Source organism: Penicillium citrinum (assembly GCF_028827155.1).
Source record: "Penicillium citrinum strain IBT 23319 chromosome Unknown utg000008l:1.0-2707905.0:1.0-2709502.0, whole genome shotgun sequence".
Classification (NCBI taxonomy): Eukaryota; Fungi; Ascomycota; class Eurotiomycetes; order Eurotiales; family Aspergillaceae; genus Penicillium; species Penicillium citrinum.
The window spans coordinates 2,187,325-2,212,623 of NW_026622693.1; the positions used below are offsets into that span (position 1 = coordinate 2,187,325).

At 47.2% G+C, this 25,299-nt stretch overlaps 9 protein-coding genes across 9 annotated transcripts; 3 read left to right on the forward strand and 6 right to left on the reverse strand.

Moving 5' to 3' along the window:
• Positions 1–1,384: 1,384 nt before the first annotated feature.
• Positions 1,385–7,737, reverse strand: N7469_009259 (protein kinase RIM15; the record flags this gene model as incomplete). Its single annotated transcript, XM_056648177.1, has 2 exons — positions 1,385–7,081; positions 7,174–7,737. 2 exons carry the CDS (start codon positions 7,735–7,737, stop codon positions 1,385–1,387), a joined length of 6,261 nt encoding a protein of 2,086 aa, XP_056497942.1.
• A 2,714-nt stretch (positions 7,738–10,451) lies between these two features.
• On the forward strand, positions 10,452–13,117 carry N7469_009260 (uncharacterized protein; the record flags this gene model as incomplete). Its single annotated transcript, XM_056648178.1, has 6 exons — positions 10,452–10,556; positions 10,658–11,042; positions 11,090–11,562; positions 11,620–11,829; positions 11,891–12,060; positions 12,121–13,117. 6 exons carry the CDS (start codon positions 10,452–10,454, stop codon positions 13,115–13,117), a joined length of 2,340 nt encoding a protein of 779 aa, XP_056497943.1.
• A 163-nt stretch (positions 13,118–13,280) lies between these two features.
• N7469_009261 (GMC family oxidoreductase) lies at positions 13,281–15,336 on the reverse strand (the record flags this gene model as incomplete). Its single annotated transcript, XM_056648179.1, has 5 exons — positions 13,281–13,327; positions 13,378–13,879; positions 13,930–14,800; positions 14,850–14,879; positions 14,939–15,336. 5 exons carry the CDS (start codon positions 15,334–15,336, stop codon positions 13,281–13,283), a joined length of 1,848 nt encoding a protein of 615 aa, XP_056497944.1.
• Positions 15,337–16,365: 1,029 nt separating this feature from the next.
• On the forward strand, positions 16,366–16,823 carry N7469_009262 (EthD domain-containing protein; the record flags this gene model as incomplete). Its single annotated transcript, XM_056648180.1, has 2 exons — positions 16,366–16,524; positions 16,581–16,823. The coding sequence occupies 2 exons, from the start codon at positions 16,366–16,368 to the stop codon at positions 16,821–16,823; spliced, it is 402 nt and encodes a 133-aa protein (XP_056497945.1).
• Positions 16,824–17,096: 273 nt separating this feature from the next.
• On the reverse strand, positions 17,097–18,714 carry N7469_009263 (putative MFS multidrug transporter; the record flags this gene model as incomplete). The annotated part of the gene is made up of 2 exons (XM_056648181.1): positions 17,097–18,475; positions 18,567–18,714. The coding sequence occupies 2 exons, from the start codon at positions 18,712–18,714 to the stop codon at positions 17,097–17,099; spliced, it is 1,527 nt and encodes a 508-aa protein (XP_056497946.1).
• A 329-nt stretch (positions 18,715–19,043) lies between these two features.
• On the forward strand, positions 19,044–19,367 carry N7469_009264 (uncharacterized protein; the record flags this gene model as incomplete). Its single annotated transcript, XM_056648182.1, has 1 exon — positions 19,044–19,367. The coding sequence occupies one exon, from the start codon at positions 19,044–19,046 to the stop codon at positions 19,365–19,367; it is 324 nt and encodes a 107-aa protein (XP_056497947.1).
• Positions 19,368–19,745: 378 nt separating this feature from the next.
• N7469_009265 (uncharacterized protein) lies at positions 19,746–20,927 on the reverse strand (the record flags this gene model as incomplete). The annotated part of the gene is made up of 1 exon (XM_056648183.1): positions 19,746–20,927. The coding sequence occupies one exon, from the start codon at positions 20,925–20,927 to the stop codon at positions 19,746–19,748; it is 1,182 nt and encodes a 393-aa protein (XP_056497948.1).
• Positions 20,928–21,472: 545 nt separating this feature from the next.
• Positions 21,473–22,794, reverse strand: N7469_009266 (wax synthase family protein; the record flags this gene model as incomplete). Its single annotated transcript, XM_056648184.1, has 3 exons — positions 21,473–21,983; positions 22,060–22,472; positions 22,585–22,794. 3 exons carry the CDS (start codon positions 22,792–22,794, stop codon positions 21,473–21,475), a joined length of 1,134 nt encoding a protein of 377 aa, XP_056497949.1.
• A 750-nt stretch (positions 22,795–23,544) lies between these two features.
• On the reverse strand, positions 23,545–25,198 carry N7469_009267 (uncharacterized protein; the record flags this gene model as incomplete). The annotated part of the gene is made up of 6 exons (XM_056648185.1): positions 23,545–24,469; positions 24,522–24,599; positions 24,668–24,711; positions 24,768–24,893; positions 24,978–25,081; positions 25,171–25,198. The coding sequence occupies 6 exons, from the start codon at positions 25,196–25,198 to the stop codon at positions 23,545–23,547; spliced, it is 1,305 nt and encodes a 434-aa protein (XP_056497950.1).
• Positions 25,199–25,299: the final 101 nt, after the last annotated feature.

A 25,299-nucleotide genomic window follows, 5' to 3' on the forward strand; every position in this document is an offset into this window, starting at 1 on the left:
GGGTGGCGCGCGATGGCAAAGGGGTGGCTAATCAGAGACTTCTTTGGCTCAAGGGGTTTCCAACCACATGTTACGCAAATAGATTTTGGTGCACGGTATGATGTATGTGCTCCCAGTGTCATCTCATGTACAGTATTTTAAATCATCCACAAACATCTAACTAGATCTCGCTGGGTCACTACACTGTACATACATACACAGATATTTCTAAATATTCTCGGGGAGTCGTGATATCACGGTGGACCACTCCACTCCATCTCCACCTCGGCAGACTGGAGAGTGGGAAGTACGCACACTAACTTGTATTGTACTACAACTCCTAACGATGTAGTTAAGAGTTAACTTGTATCCAATGTACCAGTATTTCCGAAGTATGAATATCCCCTCGGACTCCCGAACTGAAACTCTATTCTCAACGGTCTACCAATGACCCTCTCCAACTTGTGTATTGCTGTACACCCGCAATTATTTGGTGTACTACGCCGCGCATGTGTTTTGTCAATCGCATACGCGCTATCTGTCATCTCCATGTATTACAACCAATCGATCTGATCCGATCGGGGAGGAGTTCGCCCCGACAAGAAATTCTATACGTACATCTGCACAATACTCCGGTACTGAACAGACACTAAGGGCGGAGTACAGGATGGTGCTGCGTGCGTCCCCGGTGCGAACGGGACTTCTTGTGGTCCAAGATTGACTGTGCACTTGATATAATTCGTGCAATTGGTCTTGTTTTATTTGCTCGGCTGTAAAAGCGGGCCCAACGGAGTAAGATCGTCATGGACTGACAGCGCCTCTACCCGACTGAGAATGTTGGAGATCGGTGAGGGGTGAGAAGTACAAAGGACATACTGCAGGTTGGTGTACTGTAAGGAAGTAGAATGTCTATTGTCCGGAGGGAAGGCGTTGTGCAGCGTGGAGGATATAGTAAGGTGTTTGCATGTGAAGTACATAAACACTTGGAAGTAGATTCCATCTTAGAGATGATAAAATGAGAAAACGATAGAATGAAACTTGTACTCGAATGAACTTAAGCAACTATGTGTGCTATACATAGTAGTCCGAGGTACTACCTATTCCACCCATTAAGAACAAAAACAAAAAAAAGCCGAATATCACTTTCATTCCCGAACGCCGGACTTCCTGGCCATACAAATTCAAATTCAGGGGGACATAAGAGACGTGAGAGGGTTCGCGTATAGTGACATGTCCGCGAAGGTGCTGGACAGAAAAAAATCAGGGAAAATTTGGCTAGTTACAACGAAAGAAAGTGATGGGTTGAGACAAAAGCGACAAAAACAAGTCAGAGATGCAAATATGTTTAGTAGAAGAAAAGAAAAAGAAGCATAGCGTTGGAAAGATGACGATCCAAAGGACCAGTCTATCTCTTAGAAGTAGAAAGGTCGGTGCGATATCGTTCGCTTGGACGAGGTGTCACATCATCTGGTCTTGGAGATGGATGTAGAGGTCTGGGGGTAGCGTCAGCGTCGGACGTTGCGCTATAATCGGTATCGACACCAGAGTCGGGAGACAGGAAATTGTTCATGTTCTTCACTTCCGGCGTGATCGGTCCATTGCCTCTGCCAACTTCCCACGGAGGCGTAGTTTGACCCTGATTGGGGTTGTCCGGATTGGCTTTAGATATAGATGGATGGGAAGTCGGGCCCGAGAAGATCGAGGTATCACGGTGTCCAAGGGAGGGACGTCTTTGATGAGATCCATAGGATCCCAAAGAAGATCCCTGAGGAGGTGATCCACGCGGACTGAGTTGATCATCACCTTCAGACTCCTCAGGAATACTCATCCCTTCGAAGCGTTCTTCGAGGCTAGTACTGGCAGGAGAACCGAGAGAGCCATCGTCGCTACCAGCTCCAAATTCTCCACTTTGTCGACGAAGAGCTTCTCGCTCCTTCTTAAGGAGCTCTTCGCTGCCGCTAACGACACTGCCACGACTGTTGGTGCGCATCATTTCAATACCCAGTTTAGATCCCGGACGACGGTTGCGAGCCGGTGGGCTACGACGAGACTGAGAATGTCCCAATTCCTCATCCTCGTCATCTCCAGACTCAGCTCCTTCATATTGCTTACGTTCCAATGACTCCCGCTTAGCCCGAATCGCTTCACTAGAGCGTTGCTTTCGTGGAGTAAGTGTACCGGTTCCATCCATTGCGGCCGGCGCACTGACAGCATGCAGAAGCTGAGGAACAGGTATCGCCTTGGGATCTGGGCTACCAGGGTGAGCATCCTCGGAAATACCCAAGCCACCACTGTTCTGGTCCCAATCATCGTGGTTGCGGCTGATGATCACAGGAACCTCCTCTGGCTTGATGGATTCCATGTCTCCAAAAACACTACTACTCACAGAGTCGTCTCGGCTGGACCCGCGGTATGAACTAGGCGGATGAGGCACAAATCCAGACGACGCAGAGCTAGGGCTATCGTCGGTCGGCTGTGCATTGGGCCGAGCATTTGGCATCGGCACAGGAAGAGACGTCTGAGATGGGTTGTAGTCCTTAGGTGGCGGCTTCCACATGCACCACTTGATCAGCGCCTCGGTAAGCTTCGAAAGAGTAGGTGGTTTCTGGATAAGGGCATCGAAGTTATGGGTCTCAGGAAGGTCTTTTAGATAACCAGTGACAGCGATGATAGGCGTGTGTCTGTTTGCACTGCGGGTTTCGCGGACCATCCGTGCGAAATCGGCACCATTGACCTGAGGCAGTTTGTACTCCGTCATGATAATGTCGAATTGAACTTCACTCAAAGCGTAGCGAACCGCTTCAGCCCCATTTGCCACGGTGATCGTTCGGCAACGGAGCTTTTCGAAAAGACGTTCCATCACAAGCCGGGAAACGGGATGATCCTCACAAATCAGAATATCCAAAGGACGGAAGAAAGGTCCTTCGGCCAGATTGAATTGTGACATGCGTCGTGAGCTCTGCCTTCGGCGTTGCACCTTCAGCAAAGCCTTCGTGCGAGGGTCCTCATTGTCCGAGGAAGAAGGGGAGATGTCGAACAATTGACTGCGTCGTTTGTGATGCGAAGGAATGAAGGATTCTCGGCTAAGAGAAGAAGACAATTCCCCACCATCCTGCGATCCGATAGTTTGCGATCGTGCTCGGCTTGCTGGGGCACTACCATGCCGCTGACTCGAGGAAGAAGGATGTTTGTCAGGGGAATGGGCCGGCATTCGATTCGCTTTGACTGGAGAAGACGCCACTGAGCCCAGTCTCAGATTCGGCATGCGACTCTGGTCCGCTGAGGATGGCTGGAAAGTTCCACTCGATTGGTGCGAGGCAGTTGAGGAAGACCCAGACGTCTTGCGACGCTCATGGTGATGGCCGGTACTGAACTGGACCAAGAGCGGTGAAGATGGTTGTGAGGGCCGACTCGGCGAGGAATTGGTCTGGCTCAGACTTGATGGCGAGGATGGCCTGTTATTGCCTTTGCTCTGAGAGAGCGTCCGTTGCAAGGACATCGGCAAGGGACTGCCATCCAATGAAGGCTGAGAGTTTGTCAATGGCGTTTGCGCGGCCGAGGACGAACTGGATTGACGGTGTTGTGCCTGCATTGCCTCTTGCCGCATCTTCTGAATGACGTCTTTATTTGCTTTCTCCAACATTGGCAAGTTTTTGAAATTGAAGCTTCCAAAGTCATCGGCTAATGATGGCTCACTAAGTCTGCGGCTGCGCGAATCACGAGCATCACGAACGTGTGGAGGTATATGAAGAGGCATCAAGGGCCTCTTCATCGAATTGACCTGCGAGCGGACCTTGAATAGCGCATCATGGGGACGATCAGTTCCAGTTGAGGCTGGGATCTGTGGCGAAGGCTCGTCTTCCAACTCCTCAGCAAAGGCCTGTAGAGAAGCACCGCGTGTGTCGAAGTATTCGGTATCTTCGGGGTTTTCTAAGTTAGGTACAAACTGTGCCTTGTCTTCTAACAACGTATCCCAATGGATATCGTTGAACCAAGGATGGGCACGGATCTCTGCTCCGCCATTGGGGTACTTCTCCTCAACATTGGCGCCAATGCGCTCACGCGGGTTGAGGGTCATGAGCTTGTTCATCAGGTCCAGCGATTCTGGAGTGGTATATTCTTCGGGATCGTCTGGCCAGTTGATCCTACGGTGCAGGATGTTCTCAAACACCTCGTCCGGAGTATCAGCGTTGAAAGGGGGATAGCCGAAGATGAATTCAAACATAATACATCCCAGAGACCACCAGTCACTGATTTCATCTTGTCCAACGCCATTGATTGTCTCGGGGGCCAGGTAATCTGGTGTTCCGACGAATCTTCGGTCGTGATCCTCGGGATCAAAAAGTGCCATGACAGGAGGAAGCATGCTCTGTGATGGGGGGGTGTTATGAGCCAGAGGGTTACTGAACGTAGGCTGTAACGGGTATAGTTGAGGAGACTCGCCCGCTTCACTCGGCGCGTCGTCCTCAGCCAGGCTCCCTGATAGTATACTGGGTGATGGTGCAGGGGGTTCGTTGAGAGGCTCGTTGAGCGAGAATGTCCGGAACATGCCATTCAAACTGTCACTTCCAGCACTGTCGCTACGATATCCCGATGCACGACGAGAGCTTTGTCGACTCAGGCCAGCCTGACTCAAAGCATTTTGATTGGGGCCACTCTGGTTGAGACTGAAATATGATGGCTGGCCCACGCTGGTCCCTGGCTCTGGTGTAATCAATGGCGTAGAGCCAGGTGAGCCTGCTTGGAAATCAAATGATGCCGATCGAGATGAAGCGATCGAGATAGCACGCGGGAATGGGCCTTGCTTTAGCAGGTCTGGAGCAGGCTCATTGGGACTTTTCAGGACTCGTTTTTGTCGTCCGACCAACCCCATGCGAGAAAGACCAAAGTCAGTCAGCTTCAAATGACCAGTTTGATCAATCAAAAGGTTGTCTGGCTTGAGATCACGGTGTACAATGCCGCGATTATGAAGGTGCTCAACACCAAGAACCACTTCAGCAATATACTTCTTAGCCCAATCTTCAGGAAGACCACCAAGAACCTTCACAAGAGAGGCACAATCACCACCGTTTAGATACTCCATGACCAGATAGAGATATTCTTTGCTCGAAAATGTCCAATATAGCTTAGCGACAAAGTCACTTTCACCCTGCCACATCATGATCGCACGTTCGGCCTTGACATTGGTGACTTGGTTTTTGGCGATCATGTCGGCCTTCTTCAAGACTTTGATAGCATAATATTCACCGGTTGACTTCTTCTTGGATAGATATACACTTCCGAATGCACCTTTGCTTATAGGTTTGATGATCTCGAAATCCTTGATTGAAGGTGGTGCTGGGCGTGGCTGCTGGCTGACCGAGGGTAGACGAGGAGATGGTGGCGGTTTCGCGACATCTGAAGACGTAGCGGAAGACTGGCGACGGTGATGTCGAATATTGTGAGCCAACTCGCTCGCGTATGACGAGGGAGACACAATTGGCGATGGCATGCTGTCCGCACCATGAGAGTGCCGAGGTTTAGGCATTCGCAATGGCGAGTGTGGACCAGAGATCCGAGCTGGAGAAGGCTGACGACGAGGAGAACTGGACAAGCCTGGGAGAACTAAACTTCTGCGTTTGCGATCAAAGCTTCGTTCCGAAGAGGGCGAATCAGTGCGCATGGCACTTGCGAATGCGGACGTCGACGGCATGCTGCCATCACTACTATCACCGGCGTCAATGTCGGACAAAGGCAAGCCACGACGAGACGGCTGGGAGGTCCCTAGTAGACCAGCAGCACTCTTGTGTGATCGAGGAGTAGGGCACTCCATCGGGCTGTTGGAGCCCGTTGATACCGCTGCAGAAGAGGATCTTGTATCGCCCTGGGTCAACAAAGCACGATCAGGTGAGTTCCGCATCGACATTGTCAATGCAGATGTTGGTTTTCGAGGAGTGGGCGCAGCTGGAGCCGCAGAGCCAGTCGAAGCAGCTTGGGACACTTGTTGCTGTGGTTGTGGTAGTGGTTGTGGTATCTGCATCGACTGGGTCTGTTCTGGTACGAGCGAAGGCAGAGACTCATAACTTGGATCTTGCGAGAAGGGCTCCTCTCTAGCAGAAGAATAATCACTGACAATGGCACCTTCTTGGGCTGCTTCATCCTCAGAGGACAGAGAAGAATCACTGAGCTGACCAGCAGCTATACGCTCAGCCTTGGAAAGAGCCGCAGCAATGCATTCTTCGACCAAAACCGTGTACTCAATACGAATTCGTTCGGCATATTCGACAATCTTGCGATGGCGAACGACCGCATCAACTTTCGCCTTTGCAACGGTTTCAGTATCACTTGAGAGGGCGGCCAGGCCCTGTTCCTGCTCTAGTGTGTTAGAGCTCGGAGACTGCCATTGGGCAACCTGAGATATTCTGGACTCGGATTGTGGTGAGAGTGTCCGAAACTCTTCCCCATTTTCGGGGCGGGACGATTCTTTGATGACTGGCATACTGATTTCTAACGCAGTATCGCAAAGGTCGAGCACAAGCTCGACAATCCGAGCGAGGGGTCGTCGAACAGTAAAGGACCGATGACGCCCTGGACCAGATGCAATGCCGGAGGCCGAGTGATCTCTTGAACGAGGAGGTGTGCCCGGCGCAGAGTTGATATTCGATACTGGTGCTGATGATGGTGTCGAGCTCACTGGAGATGGGCCGATCGGCAGTCCTTTATACTCTGGTTGAGGCGACGGCAGAACAGTACCATCATTCCCTATCAATGGTCGTCCTTGACGAGCCTCAAGCGTATCTAGGACTTTCACAATCGCATGGCGATGCTCATTCAGATTCTCTTGGGCGATCTGGACATCCATTTCCGCCCGATGTTCTTGGAGACATAGATCCGAATGCTTCTCAAACCACCACGGTGTAATCTGACGCTCGCAGATTCGACACAGCACCGGGGTTGGTGCTGGGTGTTTAGCAGGATCCGGTTCATTTGCAGCAGCCTCTGCTAATGTTGTGAGGTAGTTGGCCAGAACCTCCGCGCCCACACCGAGTGATTCGACCAGCTGAGGTGGGAGGTCGATGGTTACTTCTCTAGGTTGGGTGAATGGCCGAAGCATCCACATAGTCTGTTGCAATTGAAGGTTGAGAATGTCAGCTTTGTGCTTTTCCTTGATAAAGCAATGTGCAATGTGTCCTGGGGATATGCAATTCAACGTACGTGTGCGGCCTCGTCATCGGTTCGCTCATATACCATAATACCTTGGCCTTCCATCGTGAGCACATTGTGCTCGTCTTCGTCCTGCGAAGAATCCTTTGCTTCATCCGTTTGTTGAGACTTCTGCTTCTCCTCTGGTTCATTCGCGACATTGCCTGGACGTGATTCGGGTGCGTATTTGAGAACCGAATCCGGACCCATCTCGACAGAGAAGCGAATAAACCGACTCCTCGAGTCATCCTCCTTCATAGCTTCCATCGCATCACGAAAAATATCTTTGTTCCCCAGTAAGATTTCCGATATGAGACGGCCTTCGACTGACTCTGGGGGCGAGCCAACGACCTGCCTCCATGACGGACTCACCCATTTGATGCGACCGTCCAGATTTAGATCCACGATAATATTCAACGTCTGCTCGGCAGCTTCCTTCAAATCTTCACGCTCCTCTCGCATATCATCACTCATGCTCCGAGTCATTTTCGGGTTGACATTCCGAGCCTCCTGCCGCAAGGCCGTGACGGCTGGCGGCGCGAGAAATTGGGGGTTTGTTGAGCCATTGTCCGCCATATTGAATCGGTCGCGGTCGACGAAGGAATTCACGGCCGAACGATCGAGATGATATGACGGATTTCAGGAATATGCGATCGCGTAATAGTAGAAGAAGTCGAGCAGGCTTCGAAATAAGCAGAACCGTCTGCTGAATAGCAGAGCGGGTTGCTCTATAAGAGAGGCGAGGCTATCGATTCATCCGCGATATTAATAGGCCATGACGCATCTGCACGAAGTGAAATCAATGAAATCACACGAGCAAATGCAAGAGATGGTTCCAAAAGTCGAAATTCACAAACAGCCTTGACGATGTTGAAAAAGCGCCCCCGAAAAAAAATAAGGACGGAGGAGAACGGAAGACCGTTTGAGTATGCGGGGAGGGGGGGGGAAGCACTCTCGGATAGGCGCGACAACTGGCCGACGCGTAGGATGTTGCCAACCCTCAAGGTCGACCAAGGGAGAAAGGGAGGAAAGAAATTGAGAGGAGGAATCGGAAGAATCGAAATTTAATCAGAAAAAAAGATAAAAAGAGGATTGCATCCACCAAATCGAAAAGGAAGAAAGGGAGGGAAAATAAAAAAGAAGAAGAGGACGAGGAGGGGAAGAAGGGGAGGGCGGTGATTGGCTTTGGGCATCCACACACACACACACACTCTCTCTCTTTCTTTCTTCTAGTACAATCTTCTACTATCGGCATTGCATCCTCCATATTATATCTGACTATTCTACTCGGTACAGATATCTATATATTGATAACAAGGCATGTATATGTATGATTTGACTAAGGAAGACTGCGGACTGACGGCAGACATTCCGATGCCTCCTTGCTCATGACGTGAATTCATCTAACTATCAACATGGGTCACAAACTACAGAATGGATTCGAGTCTGGGTCCGAACCTTTGCTAGATCCGATTGGTACTTTTGTACTGTTTGAAGGAGTGGGACGTGTCTACAATAGCTGCTGCATTGCACCTCGTTTAACCCTCCAAAGGTAGCTTTGCAGCGTGCAGTCATCTGCGGCACCTGGCCTGCAGGATGGTGCCAATAAGACATGAGACCACCTAATAGTTACATACTGTATTCTCTTGCCAATACTTCGAGGAAGCAGATTCATGAAGACTTCAGGCGAAGAAACAGATGAAATTGTCTGTTTCAGACTGGAAACATACTTGCTACTCTCCTACTACACTCCTGCTTCAATCTATCATGGAACTAGCGGTGGACCCGATCCCTTCATGCCATGCAGCCCATTGGGATGTCATTCCGCGGCACTAGTGACTAGGACAAGTATCATACCCCCAGTCCAGCGCCACCATCTGCTTCACGAGACTTCGTTTGTCTAAAACGAGTTATCTTCGAGTGCGAGAGCAGACCTTGAGACTGTAGTAAACCCATGGGCCTTGCCTATTACCACGAGTCTTTCTTTCCCAGAAGTTTGATCTTGGGAACCCATTGGAGATAAGTTTCTAATTACAGCATGACTACTGAATATCATTACATGCTGTACTACTACTGTCTAGGTGGAAAATCCTCGTTGCACCCATTCGCTTTGTGCCACGCAGACCTTCTTTGTCCCACGGTCCCTTACTGGCCATCATGATTCATCTTCATTCGGGGTGGAGAGGAGAGTAATGGGCTGCAAGGAAACGATCTCCGGAATGTTCGGCAGAGAAGAGGGGCACAAGGAAGAACAGAATGAGCCAAAACCCAAAGCCAAAGTCAAAGCCCAAAAAGCCAAAACTTGAACATGTCCATCTTTTCGAATTACCAAAATTCCCGGCATTTCACGGTGGACCGTGGACGATCGTCAAGTCTCCACCGACTCTTCAGCTTTGCGGGGTAGTCACCTGATAATTATCCATTTACATGTACTATGTACATATACAATTGAATCTATTTCCAGTGCAATGCAGGATTGAGTTGGAGATTACAGATCATGAAGTGAATATTCAAAGCTCAGGATCAGGATCAAGATAACTATGGATATAGTTCGAGGGCTGACAATCATAGTACCCATGACCATATATCATCTAGCAGGCTTGATTGGAGATACTCCCCGAGTAAACTTTGTTTCTCCTTCTCCCCCACCCTCCTTCGCCCAAATCAATCCTAACACCGGCCATCCTGCATGGATCTGCCTCTGATCCGTGGGGAAGCATAATGGGATTCGCGGGCACCCATTTTTTGAGGCGGGCAAGGAGTTGTTGCATTAGTGCTGCGGACCATGGGCGTAGGAGAGGAGGGGACGAGTCAATTCAATCGTATCTGCAACCACCTACATAGAACGTACATAGCATTCTCTTGATTGATAAGTTATTACTATCAAGTTAATACCACTCACTTTATTTAGATTTTACTTTTTTCTCACAGTTTCCAGTCGAGTTTATTCGAGACTGGTAATGCGTGAGGTCATGTGACCGATTATGATCGTGGCGAACGAGTTCAAGTGGTGAGTTAATGGAGGATGTAATGAATATTTCCAGTATTAATACGATATCCAACATGAAAATAGAGCCCATCAGTAGTAGTAACAGCACCACTTGTTTCTGTTTTCCTCGAGTCGTTGAATAGATCCAATCCACAGCTGTCCTATATGCCTGAATATTAAGGTGTCAATTTCATCATTCCTGCTTTGTAATATCCCAAAGAAGCATCCTCCAACCAGCTCAATCCAAGACTCACGTTGAACGTAACGACAAAGCTGTAGTCCATCACAATTACCTCTCTGCATGTCTTCCACGGCACCTGTAGATGATCCCGGCACTCGACGGAAAAGGCCCGGGAGAAAGTATACCTCACGCGCCTGCGAAGAATGCCGTCGACGGAGAGCAAAAGTATGTAATATCTACCCTTTGCCATCCCCAGCCCACATCAACATACACCACACCACACCAACGCTGTGTATATGATAAGTTCGCACCTAATTTTTCCTCAGTGTGATGGGGAGAAACCCTCTTGTTCTCGATGTCTGGATCGCGGGATCAGATGTCAGTATTCGACTGCGGAAGATGGCAGACAGCCTGCGCCAAAGGCGTATGTGGTGATGTTACGGAAACGGATTGAATTGCTAGAACGTGTATTGCACTCTCATGGTATTGATCCTGATGCATCTGTAGCGCAGTTGATGGCTGAAGATGGTATTTCAAATCAACCAGCGGAGTCGGAGTGGGCTTCTGCCGGGTCGAATTGTAACATTGAGGATCTCTGTGGTACATTTGATGGGGCTTTGACGTTGGATGAATCCTTAAATTTCGATCAAGATGGGGAGGTGAGATATTTTGGACCTACCAGTGGAAGACTTCTATTCCGTTCGGCGAATGGTGAGTTTTTTTTTTTTTCCAAAGTTGAGTTGGTCTGATATGCATAGACTCGCCGGGTGACGAGGCATACTCAACGGAAGCATCGTGTACAGCCTGTTCGGGAAATACCCCAGAATGTTGTCCAGATCTGGTTCCCACGAACGGTCAATTTCCACTGATGGGGACTGGCAATATTCACGCTGCAGAACCTGATGACTCTTGGTTATCAGATGAACTTCAGGCTCACTTGATCGACTTGTATTTTGAGTGGGAGAATCCGTGGTTCCAAGTTGTCAACGAGACACTCTTCCGAGAAAGTATGGGATCTTGTGGACGATACTTCACCCCGTTACTGTTGAACTGTATCCTTGCGATGGGTTCAAGATATTGTGATCGATTCGAAGTACGCACAGATCCGAATGATGCAAATACGGCCGGAAGAATGTTTATGTGTAAAGCTGAGAAATTGATACAACATGATTTGAGATGGCCAAAGATCACGACCATCCAATCTTTGGCTATCATGGGGATGTTCTATATAGTATGTCTCTGCGTTGATACATATTCCCGGAAGACTAATACTGACTCGATACACTAGGCAACCGGTTCTGATGCAGCCGGATGGCTTCATCAAGGAATGGCGAATCGTCTTGCCCTCGACATGGGCTTGAATATGGACCCAGCTGTTCTTGCAGGGGCTGTGTCACTCCCGCCCATCGAGATCGAACTCAGAAGACAGATCTACTGGGCCTTGTATTGTCACGACAAGCTTTCGGCAAGTTATGCCGGCAGAGTGTGCACTCTACTGGTAAGATTGCAAGGTCTCTTTTCTATAAATTTTTGGTTCCTTTTCTAACTGTCGAGAATAGGATTCCCAAGGCGTTGTAAATAAGCCATATCTACAATGCGCAACCAGCAACGTCTTACCTTCAGCAAAAGGTCATGGTCAACTTCGAGCCTACTCACAAAGAGATGTCGTCAAATTACACCAAGCCATGATTGACTTATGTCGGATTCTTGAGAAGATTCTTCACTCTCTGTATGTGCCGCATTAAATCACTTTGAAGTTTATTACTATCAATCAACTAATCCTGCCCAGTTGGTCTCCCAGACCTCTCCTCCACGCCCACCAGCGATCCGCCTTCTTCGACTCATGCATTCTCGAGTTAAAAACATGGTACTACGATCTCCCATCCGAACTCAAAATCGATCGATCCTCAGGCCCATCCCGATTTCCACACGCCTACACCATGTTCATGGTATACCACACAACCATCATACTCCTCTGCGGCCCATTCTTCAACAAACCCTTCGCAACAACCAAATCAGAAAACCCAACGACAAACCAACACTCCCCGCAAGAAGAAAAACAACAAGACCACTCCCGATCCGAAAAAGCAATGGCAAGCTGCAGTTCCTCCATCCGCTCAATGTGCCTCATCATCCAAAAATACAGACAAACATTCGGAAGTTTCAAAATGAGTCCAATAACAGCAACATACTGCACTCTATCCGCCGCACTAATCATAATCGAAAACTGCTGCACAGTGGAAAATAAATCCGTCAAACCTGTTTCTAACGAGGACGGTTCTCGAAATCCCTCGCCCCATGTAGCGGTCGGTTTATGTCTACAGGTTTTACAAGAATTATCTACATCTTGGAACATAGCTAAGCGAATTGGTCGGAATTTGGAAAAAGTTTACACTGCTCGCTTTGGTTCAGATCATGTTCCTTCTCCACCACAGGGATATGATATCGCAGCTTACGAATCTGTACCAGACCTCGTCGATACGACTGTCAGTTGGAAAACGCATGTTCCTCCGTTACAGACTTTTGATTCATTTTCCGATGCGAAGAGTACAGTTCAACTTGAGAATAATCCTCTTCTACTACATTCTGATGGTCCTCATCACAATATCCCTCACGGGACTGAGCCAACGGCTTTCGATCCAGGAAATACGCAGGGATTTGCGAATCTTAGTTCCGATGAGCTTTTTGCAAATAATCTTGGCTTTGCTTTCTCGCCTGATTGTTTGCCAAGTGATTATAATATGTTTGATACGTTGAACCAGATGTATTTAGAAGAGACTTGGTGATTTGTTGATGGATGAGACCATTTATACTATATCAGTACGTGATAAAGGGAAAAGAAAACACATTCCCACCCCATTCTCTAAATCTATATTTTATAATCCCTAAAGTACTTTTTCATCGCTTGATCTGTAGGAGTAACTTATAATATCTGACCTCTTGTCCCTATCAGGAGTTTTTGATGATGTCGTCCGCGATCTTCTCTGCAAGCATGTCTGGGAAAGTCAGTATCATCGAGAAAAGAACTCCAAAAAGGGGTACACACAAACAGTTGACTGAGGATGGCCTGGTGGCAAGAAAGGGAAAGCACTGGCATCCACCACACGCAAGTTGGTGACCCCGAAGACTCGTGCCCGATTATCAACAACAGCGGTAGGGTCATCTCTGGTTCCCATCTTGCAAGTACAAGAGGCGTGGAATATGGTCATCAATGTCTTTTTGATAATTCCGAGTAGATCTGCATCGCTCTGGTGTTTTAATCCAGGGAAGTATTCTTGTCCGACAAGCACGTCCTTCATGGATGGGTGCTGAAAGGTATCCCGGATACGCCTGTAGGCAGATATTGCAAGTTTCTGGTCTTCCTCCGTCGCTAGCCAGTTTGGATTGATTATTGGAAGATGGCTCATCTCTGCTGACCGAATAGTCACATTTCCTCTAGACGTTGGAGCAACGAGAACCCCGATGATGGTGCCGTACTGGTTGGGCCATTCAGGCTGTTGCGCGTAAGGATCGGAGAAGTTTCCGACATAGGCGGATGCAGCAAGGTACTAGCGTTTCCTTCAATGAGGGATTTGTATTGCAATCAAAAATTACTTACCTTAACCTCGGGCCAGTCATCTGGAAACCACGCGAGAGCTTTTTTAGCCTCGTTCGAAAAAGACGGCCGCCATGGGAAGGGGATATTCTCAAAGGCTAGATAATCCGCTGATGGGTTCGTCAGCATGCCGGTGTGGAACCAAGTATAGCTGACGAGCTGCGCTGCAAACCAGAAAGGGCTTTGTGCAAGCATCGTGAAAGTGTCGACGTTGACCTGGTAAGAAGGACCGAAGAAAACATGATCCCACATATTTTGACCAACACCGGGCAAATCTTCAACAATCGGAATCTTGTGCTCTTGGAGGGTACTTGAAGGGCCAATACCAGAGACTATCAACAGTTGCGGAGACTGGAAAGCACCGGCTGAAATGATGACCTCTCGCTTTGCTCTGATGTCGAAATCCCACCAGCGACTCGCCTGCACCCCAATGGCCCGTTTTTCCCTATCAAATAAGATCTTTTTGACCAATGTATTTTGATAGATAGTCATCTTCTCCACGTGGTTATCATATAGCAAAAAAGCAGCCTCCGAACTACTTCTGGTTTCATCGAATGGTCGTATTGTCATGGTACAAAATTGATGACCTATGAGGGTACCGCTGTTGAAGTCTTGCGCTTCAGGAATTCCCATTGCCGTGAGTGCTTTGTTGACCCATCTGGAGAATGGCAACGCATATCGTGGAAAGGACACATGCAAGGGTGAGCCCAGCACAGAAAAAGCAGACTTGTTGTATGGAGTGTTGATATTTCCGGATTGAGGGTCTGGAGGTGTAAATTTTGGTGTCCTCTGGTAGAATGGCAAAACATTGTCGAACCTGTAACTGGGATCGTTGACCTCCTCAGCCCATTTGTCCATGGCACCTCGGCACGGACTGTGGTCATGGTTAGCTGGAATTTATTTAGAATTCGATATCCTCTAACCGATGGTATATCATATAATTCACAGCCGAGCTGGGACGAATTAATTAGGAGAAAAATTCACAAGAGCGGGCTCAATGAACGAGACATACGATCCGCCGACACACTTTCCCCGAGCATAGTGAATGTCTCGACCATGTGCTCCGGGTACTTCTCGAGCAACAAATTTCCAATCGATGTTGGTTGCAGTTTTGACATCGGCACCGATGCCAATAGAGGCAGACCCAGGTACACGAGAAGTCGGATGGGTGATCTCATAGTAGTCTCCTGCTTCAACGACTGCAACGGTGAAACCATTCTGCGCTAGACGAGAGCCAATAGTGATCCCTGCAGTTCCACCTCCAACCACGATGTAGTCAAAAGTTGGATCCCAGGTAGGCCATGGTCGGAATGAGCTTCGGTAGCGGCATTCATCAGGGCATTTAGTGAGGCCAATGAACCCGACAAACACCAGACAGGCTGTCAATCGAATTAGCGATGACAAAGCCATTCAAATAAATGAAAGGCACTGGTTTTGAAAGGTTTGAAAGGAAGTGCAAATGACTTGTGATGGCTAGTGAGAGGAGAAGAAGGTACGTAGATTCTGGTCACGAGACGATGGTGGATGTGGCAGGTGCAGGTGGACTGCACCTTCCTGAAATGCAGGCGATATAAATGATGAGTAACACTGCAAGTATATTCCTATACCATAGTATGACCCCCAGAGATGGAAATTATATAATTGAAGAATTTGTATATTAATCCTTGAGAATAGCTTTTGGATAGGTCAAGGAAGAACTACTATGTAAATTAGGAGGATCCATATTCAAGCTAAAAAGATCTCGCATGAAGACTAGCAGGGATCATCTGCATGCAAGATGCATATGGGAGTTCAAGTGTCTTATGAGGCTGACTGAGTATAGAGTGGGGATTTCTCTAAATGGATAACCTTGTCATGTTCAAAGAAGAGAACAATCAATTGCCAGACAGAACAGGACAGTAAAAGATACCAGCTAGGACCAACCTGAGGTATAACAAACCATATATAGACGATGTGCTGATCAAGTTTCACTCATTAGGAGTTTCACAGGTATGGTAAATCCTCTTCTCGTCATGAAATAAGTATATTTGATCTCAATATCAAATTAACATTCGATCCCTGGGGGAAACAATTTCCATAGCTCAATATTCAGCAAACGCCTTGCACGAGTAGCGACTTCTAAACTTGAGTTAGTTACCTATCTATCTGACTTGCACCCTGCACACCAATTGAGGAACCCTCCGATATTCGAACTGTATTGTGTATTGAGAAAACATTAGAAACATTATAGATACAAACTACACCTGCCGAGGGGCTCGAATTAAAGCGGGGTCAACATGCCCCTCACTTGTAAGAACAAATTAATGAAAAATATCAAAAAATGGTTGGAAGCACCATCTTTGACCAACTATCAAAGATTTTGTCACCAATTGGGAAGAGTATCATTTGTTTGACCACATACCAAGCTTGTCTATTGAAATTCCATACACCAGGCTTCAAATGGCACAGACTTCAACCGGGCCAGTCAGTATCCTCATCTTCGCCAAGCGAAAGGAGGACCTGACTAAAGAACAATTTGATGAATACTGGCGTGGTCCACACGCAGAGAAATTCATGTCATTCGATATAGTCAAGAAACACTGCATCAGATACGAACAGGTATGAGTCTCCTCCTTCTATAAAATGCGGACTAGTGTTTATTAATGCCATCCAAGTATCATGACGATCCAACCACACGAGCCGATGCAGAGAGCGCAGTTGGCCTTCCCCAATCAGGATGGGATGGAGTGGCTTTTTTGACATTCGACTCTGCTGAAGGGGCGAAGGCAGTCTTCAGTGATCCCGACTTTCAGGCTTTTGCAGCGAGCGATGAGCCTCGTTTCTGTGCAGGCCCGGGTATTTCGCAGAGAATGATGCTTGTCGGTAAGCCTGAGGTTATTCATACGAAGGGCAATTGAGATACAGTTGAATTTTGATCAGCAAGTACTAGTCTCAATGGAATTGTCATATATGCGGGTCTGCTGGTAAAAATATGACTAGTATTAACTAGTTTGATAAAATGCAAATAAATTGATGTATTCCTCTTTGAAATTATTAATATCTATTTGCCATGGATATAGCCACAAATAGTTAAGGTCGATCGAAAGAATCTATTTTGTTAGGGGTACAGTGCGGGAAATGGGCGCGAGCAGACTTGGAACCAAATTCAAGGTTATTATCATTAGTTATCTTCAAGGTCCATTCATTTCGGCCTTTTTCCTCCATAAAGCGGCATATTTCCATTGTAAGAGAGGACCAATCACCGCAATGGCCTGTACAGCCACGCAAATGGTAAATGTCAATCCAACTCCAACGGCATTGATCAATGGCATGACGAAACTCGTCCCACCAGCAGCGAAAAGACATCGTGCCAGGTTAAGACTTGCGCTGGCCCCAGCACTTTTGTCGTGATAAATATCAACCAGATAGGTTGTGATGATTGACTGCATTGAAACGGCAGTCCATCCAGTGATAAATGTAGAGACAATCGGGACTGCAATGTGAACGCGATGGGGGTATTGTATGGTCCAACCGAACAAAAGAAGTGAAAGGCATTGGAGTATGGAGAACACTGGTACTAGCCGAAGACGAGCTTTTTCGAGAGGGAATTCTTTCTGACCAGGTTTGACGCGAGATGCCGCGTCGTCGCTTTCAATATCAGTAGAAAGTCTTGCTTCGAAATCTGCTTTGACTCGACCATAATCGATATTCAGTATTTTCCCGGTAATCAGTGTTCCAATTATTGATCCGACCCCATTTGCAATGAAAGTGAAGCCAATTTGGATCTCTGTGAGACCGTATCGATCTTTGAATAATGACGACATTGCTGTGATACTCATTTGCCATACAGCATAGTATATAGCGAGAAACAAAATGATGGGAGCAGCATGTTTACTGATCAGAATTCGAAAGGGTCCGAAAACGTCAATCCTTTTCGTTGCAGCAAGCTGGGGAGACGCAGCATTCTGGCCCTTTTCTACAGTCGACAGCTTTTGATAAATCGATAACGGAAATCGGATTATCGGATTAGATGGCAGTATGCTTCCATTCGCCACTACCGATCGAAGTGTTTCGGGAAGTAGGGAAATAAGAACGACGAGGAATACAGCAGCATATATCATCAGGAACCAGAAAACTGATCTCCATCCTAAGGAGCCAGCTAAAGCACCTCCAATGACAGGTCCCACGGCAACTGGAGCTAAGAGGCCGGCTTGGAAGATTCCCATAAACCCACCACGCTCTGCACGAGTTGTAATATCTCCAATGACACCGGATCCTATAGCGATGGTACTAGCACTTCCAGTGCTTTGTAGACAACGGAGTATGATCAAGGTGACATAATTCTTAGTCTCTGCGAGACCGATACATGCGCCGATGAAAACGAGAAAGGTACAGACGTAGGCGATTCTTCGACCCTTGACATCCGATACAGGACCCCAAAGACTGGGCGCAATCCCTTGGAAGATCAAATATGATGTTACTGTAAGGCTGACAAGTTCAAGCGATACATTCAGATCGGCTGCAATTGTTGGGAGGGCTGGAAAGTAAATATTTGATGCGAATCCCGAAACTGGAATAGAGGTTAGCAAAGTGAAAGCATATACTACTAGTAACACCAATTCTAGCCTCAATTCATCTTTGACTTGCAGGGGTAAACTCACAGGTAGCCGCCGTGGAAACCAAAGCCACTATGAGCCACTTTTGTCGTTTATCAAATATGCTGTAGGGCGGCTCCGGCAGAGCTTGAATAGATGACGTCGAAACTGGAGTATCATTCAATGGTTGGTCTTTTGTCACCTCGTTTAGCATTGTAATCGCAAATAATAGCTTAGATATTGGTGATTCAGTTGGTAACAATCTTGGTGAGAAATCAAAGGTCTTAAATACCCCACGAAGATTAAGAAGCCTTGCGGAGTTGACGGAGCTCGTCGGAGTTGAGACCACTCAATTCCGTCAGGTCCGCCACCTTGGAATTTAAATTGACAACACCCTTGCCACTTGGACGAGTCATCTCTTGCTTAATTTTATTTCTTTATTTTAATTTTCTATTTTTTCGTTGAAGGTCGATTGAAATGACATCCGAGACTCAGGATGCTTAAAAGTTCTGGCAGCGATATGCCATCTTGAACTTAGATTGGATGACTATCCTAAGTGCCATTGAAAGTGCATCCGAGAGTCAAGCACTGATAAAAAGCTACACAAGATGGAATGGAGCCATTCACCAGAAAGAGTCTCGGCCTTTGACTGTCTTCACCACCCTTGCTTTTAGCCCTGGACAACCCGAAGTTGAACGGGAGAAGCCGTTTGCCAAATTGATTGCTCCATTCGAAGAATTCAAGGCCGGAACTCCAGAAACCCAGATAGACAGCCACTTCGCTTTATGTGAGCAGGATGTTATCCTGAAAAAGAACAGATGGTGCGCAACTACTGGGGATTCTCTGGAACAAATCTTGAAAGCTTAGAACATTGACACAGTTGTCATCGTGAGTCAAGCGAATGTCTACCTATTCTTCTAAGCATACTAATCATCATCAGTCCGGCCTTTTTCTCTCTGGTGTGGTTATGAGTATGGTTTACCGTCTGTTCGATCTTGACTATAACATCTTCATCTTCGAAGGATAATGTGCTTGAACTACCTCCCGATCAAACCGCCGATTCGAAAAGGTTTTTTTCTTCAAGGTCTTCTCCCGAAGATGAACCTCCATATGATCTCTCTTCATGATGCTTTGAGAGCTCTGGCAAACAGTCAATAGATTGATGCTGAATCTACCATTGTTATATGATGATCCATGTTATTCGTCTTCGCTAGGTCGAAGCATCATATTTCAAAGTATAGACTCTCAGCCTCCATGAGTACAACTCGTAACTGCATAGAGCATTGTTCCATATGAGTCAATACCTTCCAGCCAATGATCGACTCTGCTCCGTCTTCTCGCTATGTCGGACTCATTCATGTCTGCTGGCATTGGCCAGAGTTCGTCAATTGCAAGACCAGGCTCCATCCATTCTGCAAGGTATATATTATAGGCACGTTCCCATTCAACTCGAGTCTTTGCTTCCCATATTTGCTTCGTCGCAGGGGCCGGGAGACCTTGTAATTCAGTGCCTAGGTAAGTAGGAATATTCTCCTGTGTGGAAACGACGCCATCGAAAAGATACATCATATATAATGTCCTTCGTTTTGCTTCTGCAATGATCCATTCCTCCCATCTAGGTCTCGCCCTACTTTGATCGGCAGTACATATCAAACCCCCTTTACACGAGGCATGAGCGAGCTCTTGTAGAGTGATCATCGTTTGTCGAAAGGAATTGTTCCGGGCAATGTCCAATTGAAAGAAAAGAACCATCGAGTAAATAAGGTAAGCCTGAAATGCGGCTAGTAAAAATATATCATCATAGGTCCCTCCAGATGTCGCGATGTTCTCCATTTCACGTTGAAAGATCATGATAGCAGCGTTCTCGCTTCCTGGTAGCGGATTTTGACACATTCGAACCAAGCTAAGACACGTCGTTAGTGGCGAAGGTGTTTGGTGTTTCATTTGAGCGGAGTGAATGAAAGGTAGGAGTTCACGTCCACGAATCGCTGAACCGGCATGCGCCTTCAACATTCGTGATATAAAGCCTATCACGTTTGGAGGATAACTCTTGATTCTTTGTTCGTCGTCAGGAATAAACGGATTCATCCAGCGTGAAGCGATCCCATCCACACTAATGGGGCATGTCAGGTCAAGATCTGAGAAATCTAGAGCCTCAAATCTATCTAATCCGTTTTGCGGTAAATTCGTACTCCCTGACGGCATAACCGTGGGAGTAATCACCCTTCGGCCTGAGGCCATTGGAAAAGTAGCCGACGAATTGGGAGAGCCAGCGTTCATGATCATGTTACCCGTTAACGAGAAGTCTGAGAGCCGGGTACTTGAAGTCATGGTAGTAATCCCACTGCTATCCCCGAGACCCGTATCAATAGAGCCTACTAGGGAGGTGGGACTGCAAGGGCCACCATCATTGCTGGTAGGTGCCATTTGTTGTGGCATTTGCTCAGCTACATTCGATTGAGGATATACACAGTTAATGCCCCGTCTGCTGCAGCGGTTGCACCGTCCTACGCCTCGATCGCATCTGGCTTTGGCAGACGAACAATTTTGACAAGCCTTTTGTCGGGTGGATGAGTACCGTGAATTTCTCATTGTCCACTCTTTCTCTTTTCATACAGGTTTGGAATCTGAACCAGCTTTCAAAGTATTGAATGTATCGAGTAGCCCGTTTCAAATAGGTCTTCTGGTTGTAGATGAATGATGAATAATTTCCAAGTTCCAACAACAAGAGAAGTCCGAGTGTTGCAGTGATGTGTGGCGGATGTCGGAGTTGAACGGAGTTGAGAAACCCGCCGGGGTTGACTGCACTATCTGAATTTTCAGGCATCAAAGTCGAGTTAAGAATCTATTATGGCCAATGAGAATAGATATCATGGGTTCATTGCTTATCAATGTCGATTATGAGGATCAGATGCTATCTCCAGTAGTATTATCCGAGTAATCGAGATTTATCAAGCTTGCCAGCGCATTCCTCACACCTCAGGCGCAAAAGTAAACCACACAAAGACAGCACCCACAACAGCCAATCCCCCTGAATTCTCGACTCCAATTATTTTCACCAAGCTAAGAGGAAGTATATCAGTACTGGGTAATTGCGTCAATTGCTCCAAATAAGGCGACGCGAAGAAAGTAAACCAAGCTAAAACCCAAACTGCACCAACAATCTTCTTCCAAGTTGGGACCTGAATTTCTCCATTGCTAGATATCGTTGGAGGCGAAATTTGATTCCAGAGATACTGTGCACCATCTTCAATCATGATTCCGAGAGAAAATGATACGAAGAAAGGGATCGCGAGGGAAATTTCCCACGGCATTTCTGATGCAACATCGAATATCCAGTGCATAACGCCTGACAAGAAGAATACGATAAATGTATTCGTGTATCGTTCAAGAATAGATGGCCTGGGAAGATGCAAAACATCTCGAGCGAGGAAATTGCTAATACTGGTAAATGGCATGCGTAAGAATTGGTGCCAGAATTTTCTGAATAAATCGTCAAATTAGCGTTCAAGAAAAAAAAAAAGCATTTGCTCGCTGCGTCTAAAGTCATCAAACTTACCCCCAATAATTGCGCAGGGTATATGCATCTTTCATACGGCCAAAGACTGGTCGCCAGTTTGAGGGTTCGTCGAGACCTAGGCCCACAAATATAATTGATGCGAATCTATAGGTGCAATCGATCAGAGCTCGGGTGATGAGGAGCCAGACGGCAATATTCATGAAAAGATATTCAATCCACTTTTCCAATGGCGCATTGTAGTCGAAATCTGTGAAACCAGGCTCTCTCTCCATCTGTCCACCGATAAATTGGAAGATATCCACGATCAAGAATTGCCAGGCCATAATGACGAACTGCCTCAGCAGAAAAGGGCCAACTGGGACAACAGCGCCATAGCGACTATAGTACGCTGGATGTCGAGGGACATTTTTCACTTCACGAGGTGTTCTAATACCACGAGTCATGGTCATAATCTCGAAAGTGTGGTATAAATGACCCGATCTGAAAAACGTAGTGGGCATTTCCCGAGCAAGGTCGTGTTCATCTAGGGGGGTTGATTATCAAAAAATTAAGTGCCATGAGTACCCCGATGACTAGATTCCCAAGAGCATGGTCTAAAGCGAATTTGGTCAAGTCAAGAGTGTGCAGGAATCGACTTGCGTTCCACATCATGAACGGAATAGCAAAGAAGCGGTATGGCGAGCGCTTTGGCGTTGCGACCATCAGCACTCCAGGTATTGCATTCTGAACTACCATGCTGCCAACAATGTTGACCATCTGCCAGTTAATTGCCATCTTGTATGGATGCCTGTCAAAGGGCCTCAAGGTCGATTACAGAAGATGGGGAGGTGTAAAAGGTGTAGGAATTCAAGTTTTAACTTTGGGTCATACGAGTCGGCTGGCTGGCTGAGTGTGGGTCGAGATCCGCCTGTAAACAATCTGCACGAAGCGCAGTAGAAACCAAATCAAGTGATATCTATTATGATTAAATTGATTCCCAGGCTCATATAAAACAGAAACCCTGCAAGTCAATCTATGACGGCAGGTCCAGGTTGTAGACGGGAATATCCGAGCTTAGAGGGGTTCATGAAGGTTAATCACACAGATCTGCTTGGTTCACGATGTTTGACGATCGTTACTTGAAGTAAATAAATAATACAAGGGTCATCGAATATAATGAGTCAACTGAATTAAAGCGTGCATATATTGATTGTTCAAGTTGAGTCTAGTCTATAGTATCAGGTGAAGATGCAGAAAACAGATTTTGATAAGTACATATGTGCAAGCGAAGAATATATGAATAACCCCCATGCTTCCTGAATAAAAATGCAATGTGTGAAAGTGTTTCTGTTCACTAAGAGTGTGCATCAAAATGAGAGCCATGAGAGCATCATCAGAGACTGTAGTCATAATTACAAAGTTATGGTATGAACAACGCCATATCACCGAACAAAGCGTCAATGATACCGCGTGAGAAAGTATTGTGTCTCACAATCAACATCTTCTCAACTTAGTGAGAAGGATGTCTTTGCAAAAAAAAAACATTTAATGGCTCTTGAAGCCATCATCCTCGTCGTCTCCAATTTGGATGCTGTCCCGACCACCGTGCAGAGGAAGGCCAGACTCGCCGAACTCGCGGTAGGCACGATCACGCTCAGCGGATCGGTCACGACGGATGGTCAGGCAGTTGATACCCAGGAAGGTGGTGATACGGTTGATAACCAAGACAGCCCAGTAGCTGTACAAGACGAAGGCCACCACGAAGTACAGACGCAGATACCACAGCTCGAGCCAAGTGGGGAAAGGAATTCCAATGCGAGGCAGGTTGACCAAGAAGGCACCGAGGACGAGGGGAGCTTGCAGCACAGTCCAGTAAGGAAAGTCTTGCTTCAGTAAGTGAGCCAGAATGATCATTGTGGTCATACGGCCGAAGACGAAAGAGATAGTCCAGCAGAAAAGGACCAGGTGGTTCTCCTTGAGAATACCCGAGTAGGGGGAGAACATCCAAAGCATACAGCAAAGGGTGAAGCCAATCATGGGCACCCACTCCTTCAGCAGAGGGGTCAGAGGCAGGCCTTGCTTGCGACGAGCCACATAAACATTATAGACACATCCGGGCAGATGTGCCAAGAAGAATCCGCCAAGGAGAATGGGGATCCACAGGTCCTTAACGGAGTTATCGCCAAAGATTGCGGGGATGTTGATAAGATCAGTGATGGGCTGCGACCAGATACCAGGGCCCCAGATACCAGAGGCGATCATGATAGAGATAGCAATGAGAAGGCCTTCGGTGGGGCCATTGAAGTATCCTAGATAGAGGGTGTGGGTGTGGAAGGTCTCCCAGGTCGAGAAGTACATGGCGAGACAAGGCACAAGCGCGGTCCAGGCACCCAGAGTAGAGGCACCCAGGCCCATAGCAGCAGTCTCCAGGAGACTAGCGAGAGTGCAGTTCAAAGAGTCGATACCGTGACTATGGTTCGTTAGCATTAGATTCCCGCGGCTGGTCCGGAGATGGTACGAACTCAAACAATTCTCCCAGCCCGCTGGAAGTTCCGGTACGGCGTGCCTGTTTTCCGTCCACATTGTCCAAAGTCGAGTACCTGAGGAATACATTAGCATTTTTATCACTCAAAAAAATAAAGAAAGAAAGAAAACAGTTGTCACTGACATCCAGACACCAATCGCAAAACTGATGTATAACCACCACGGACCCTATCCAGTCAAGGTTTAGCTAGTGTCCATCCCTTTCGGCGAGTGGACTCTCTTACCGGTCCCACCATATCAGGCATCACAATACAGATCAAAAAGACGTTGCCAATAATGAAGAAGAACCCGAGAAGAGTGACCATGTTGGGCGCAAGCCACATGGGCAGAAGCTCGACGAAAGCATTCCACTATAATCCCCCAACCATAACCAGTCAGCAATAGTCCTGTGAAATACATTCGATACGATCGATGTCGGGGATAGGAGTTCGTACGTAGTGTCGCAGGATATAATTGGAAATGAAAGACTTGTCCACGCTGGAATATTTGTAGGACTTCAGGGGCATAAGAGCCTCATCTGAGAGCCCTTCTTGGGTCTCTGTAGTTCCAAAAAGAAAAGGGCACAGTCAGTCAGACATTCTCATTCAAGCGGAATTTCTCTCAAATATCCCTCATTTGTTCACGAACCTCGGATCATTCTGAAAATCGCGTCCATAATGTAAGTTGGGCCCACGTCGCGTGAGCAGTCAGGTACAAGTACAAGTTCGGAGGGAGAACGTGTACACTATTTCTCAACGGCAAAGAAACAAATACACG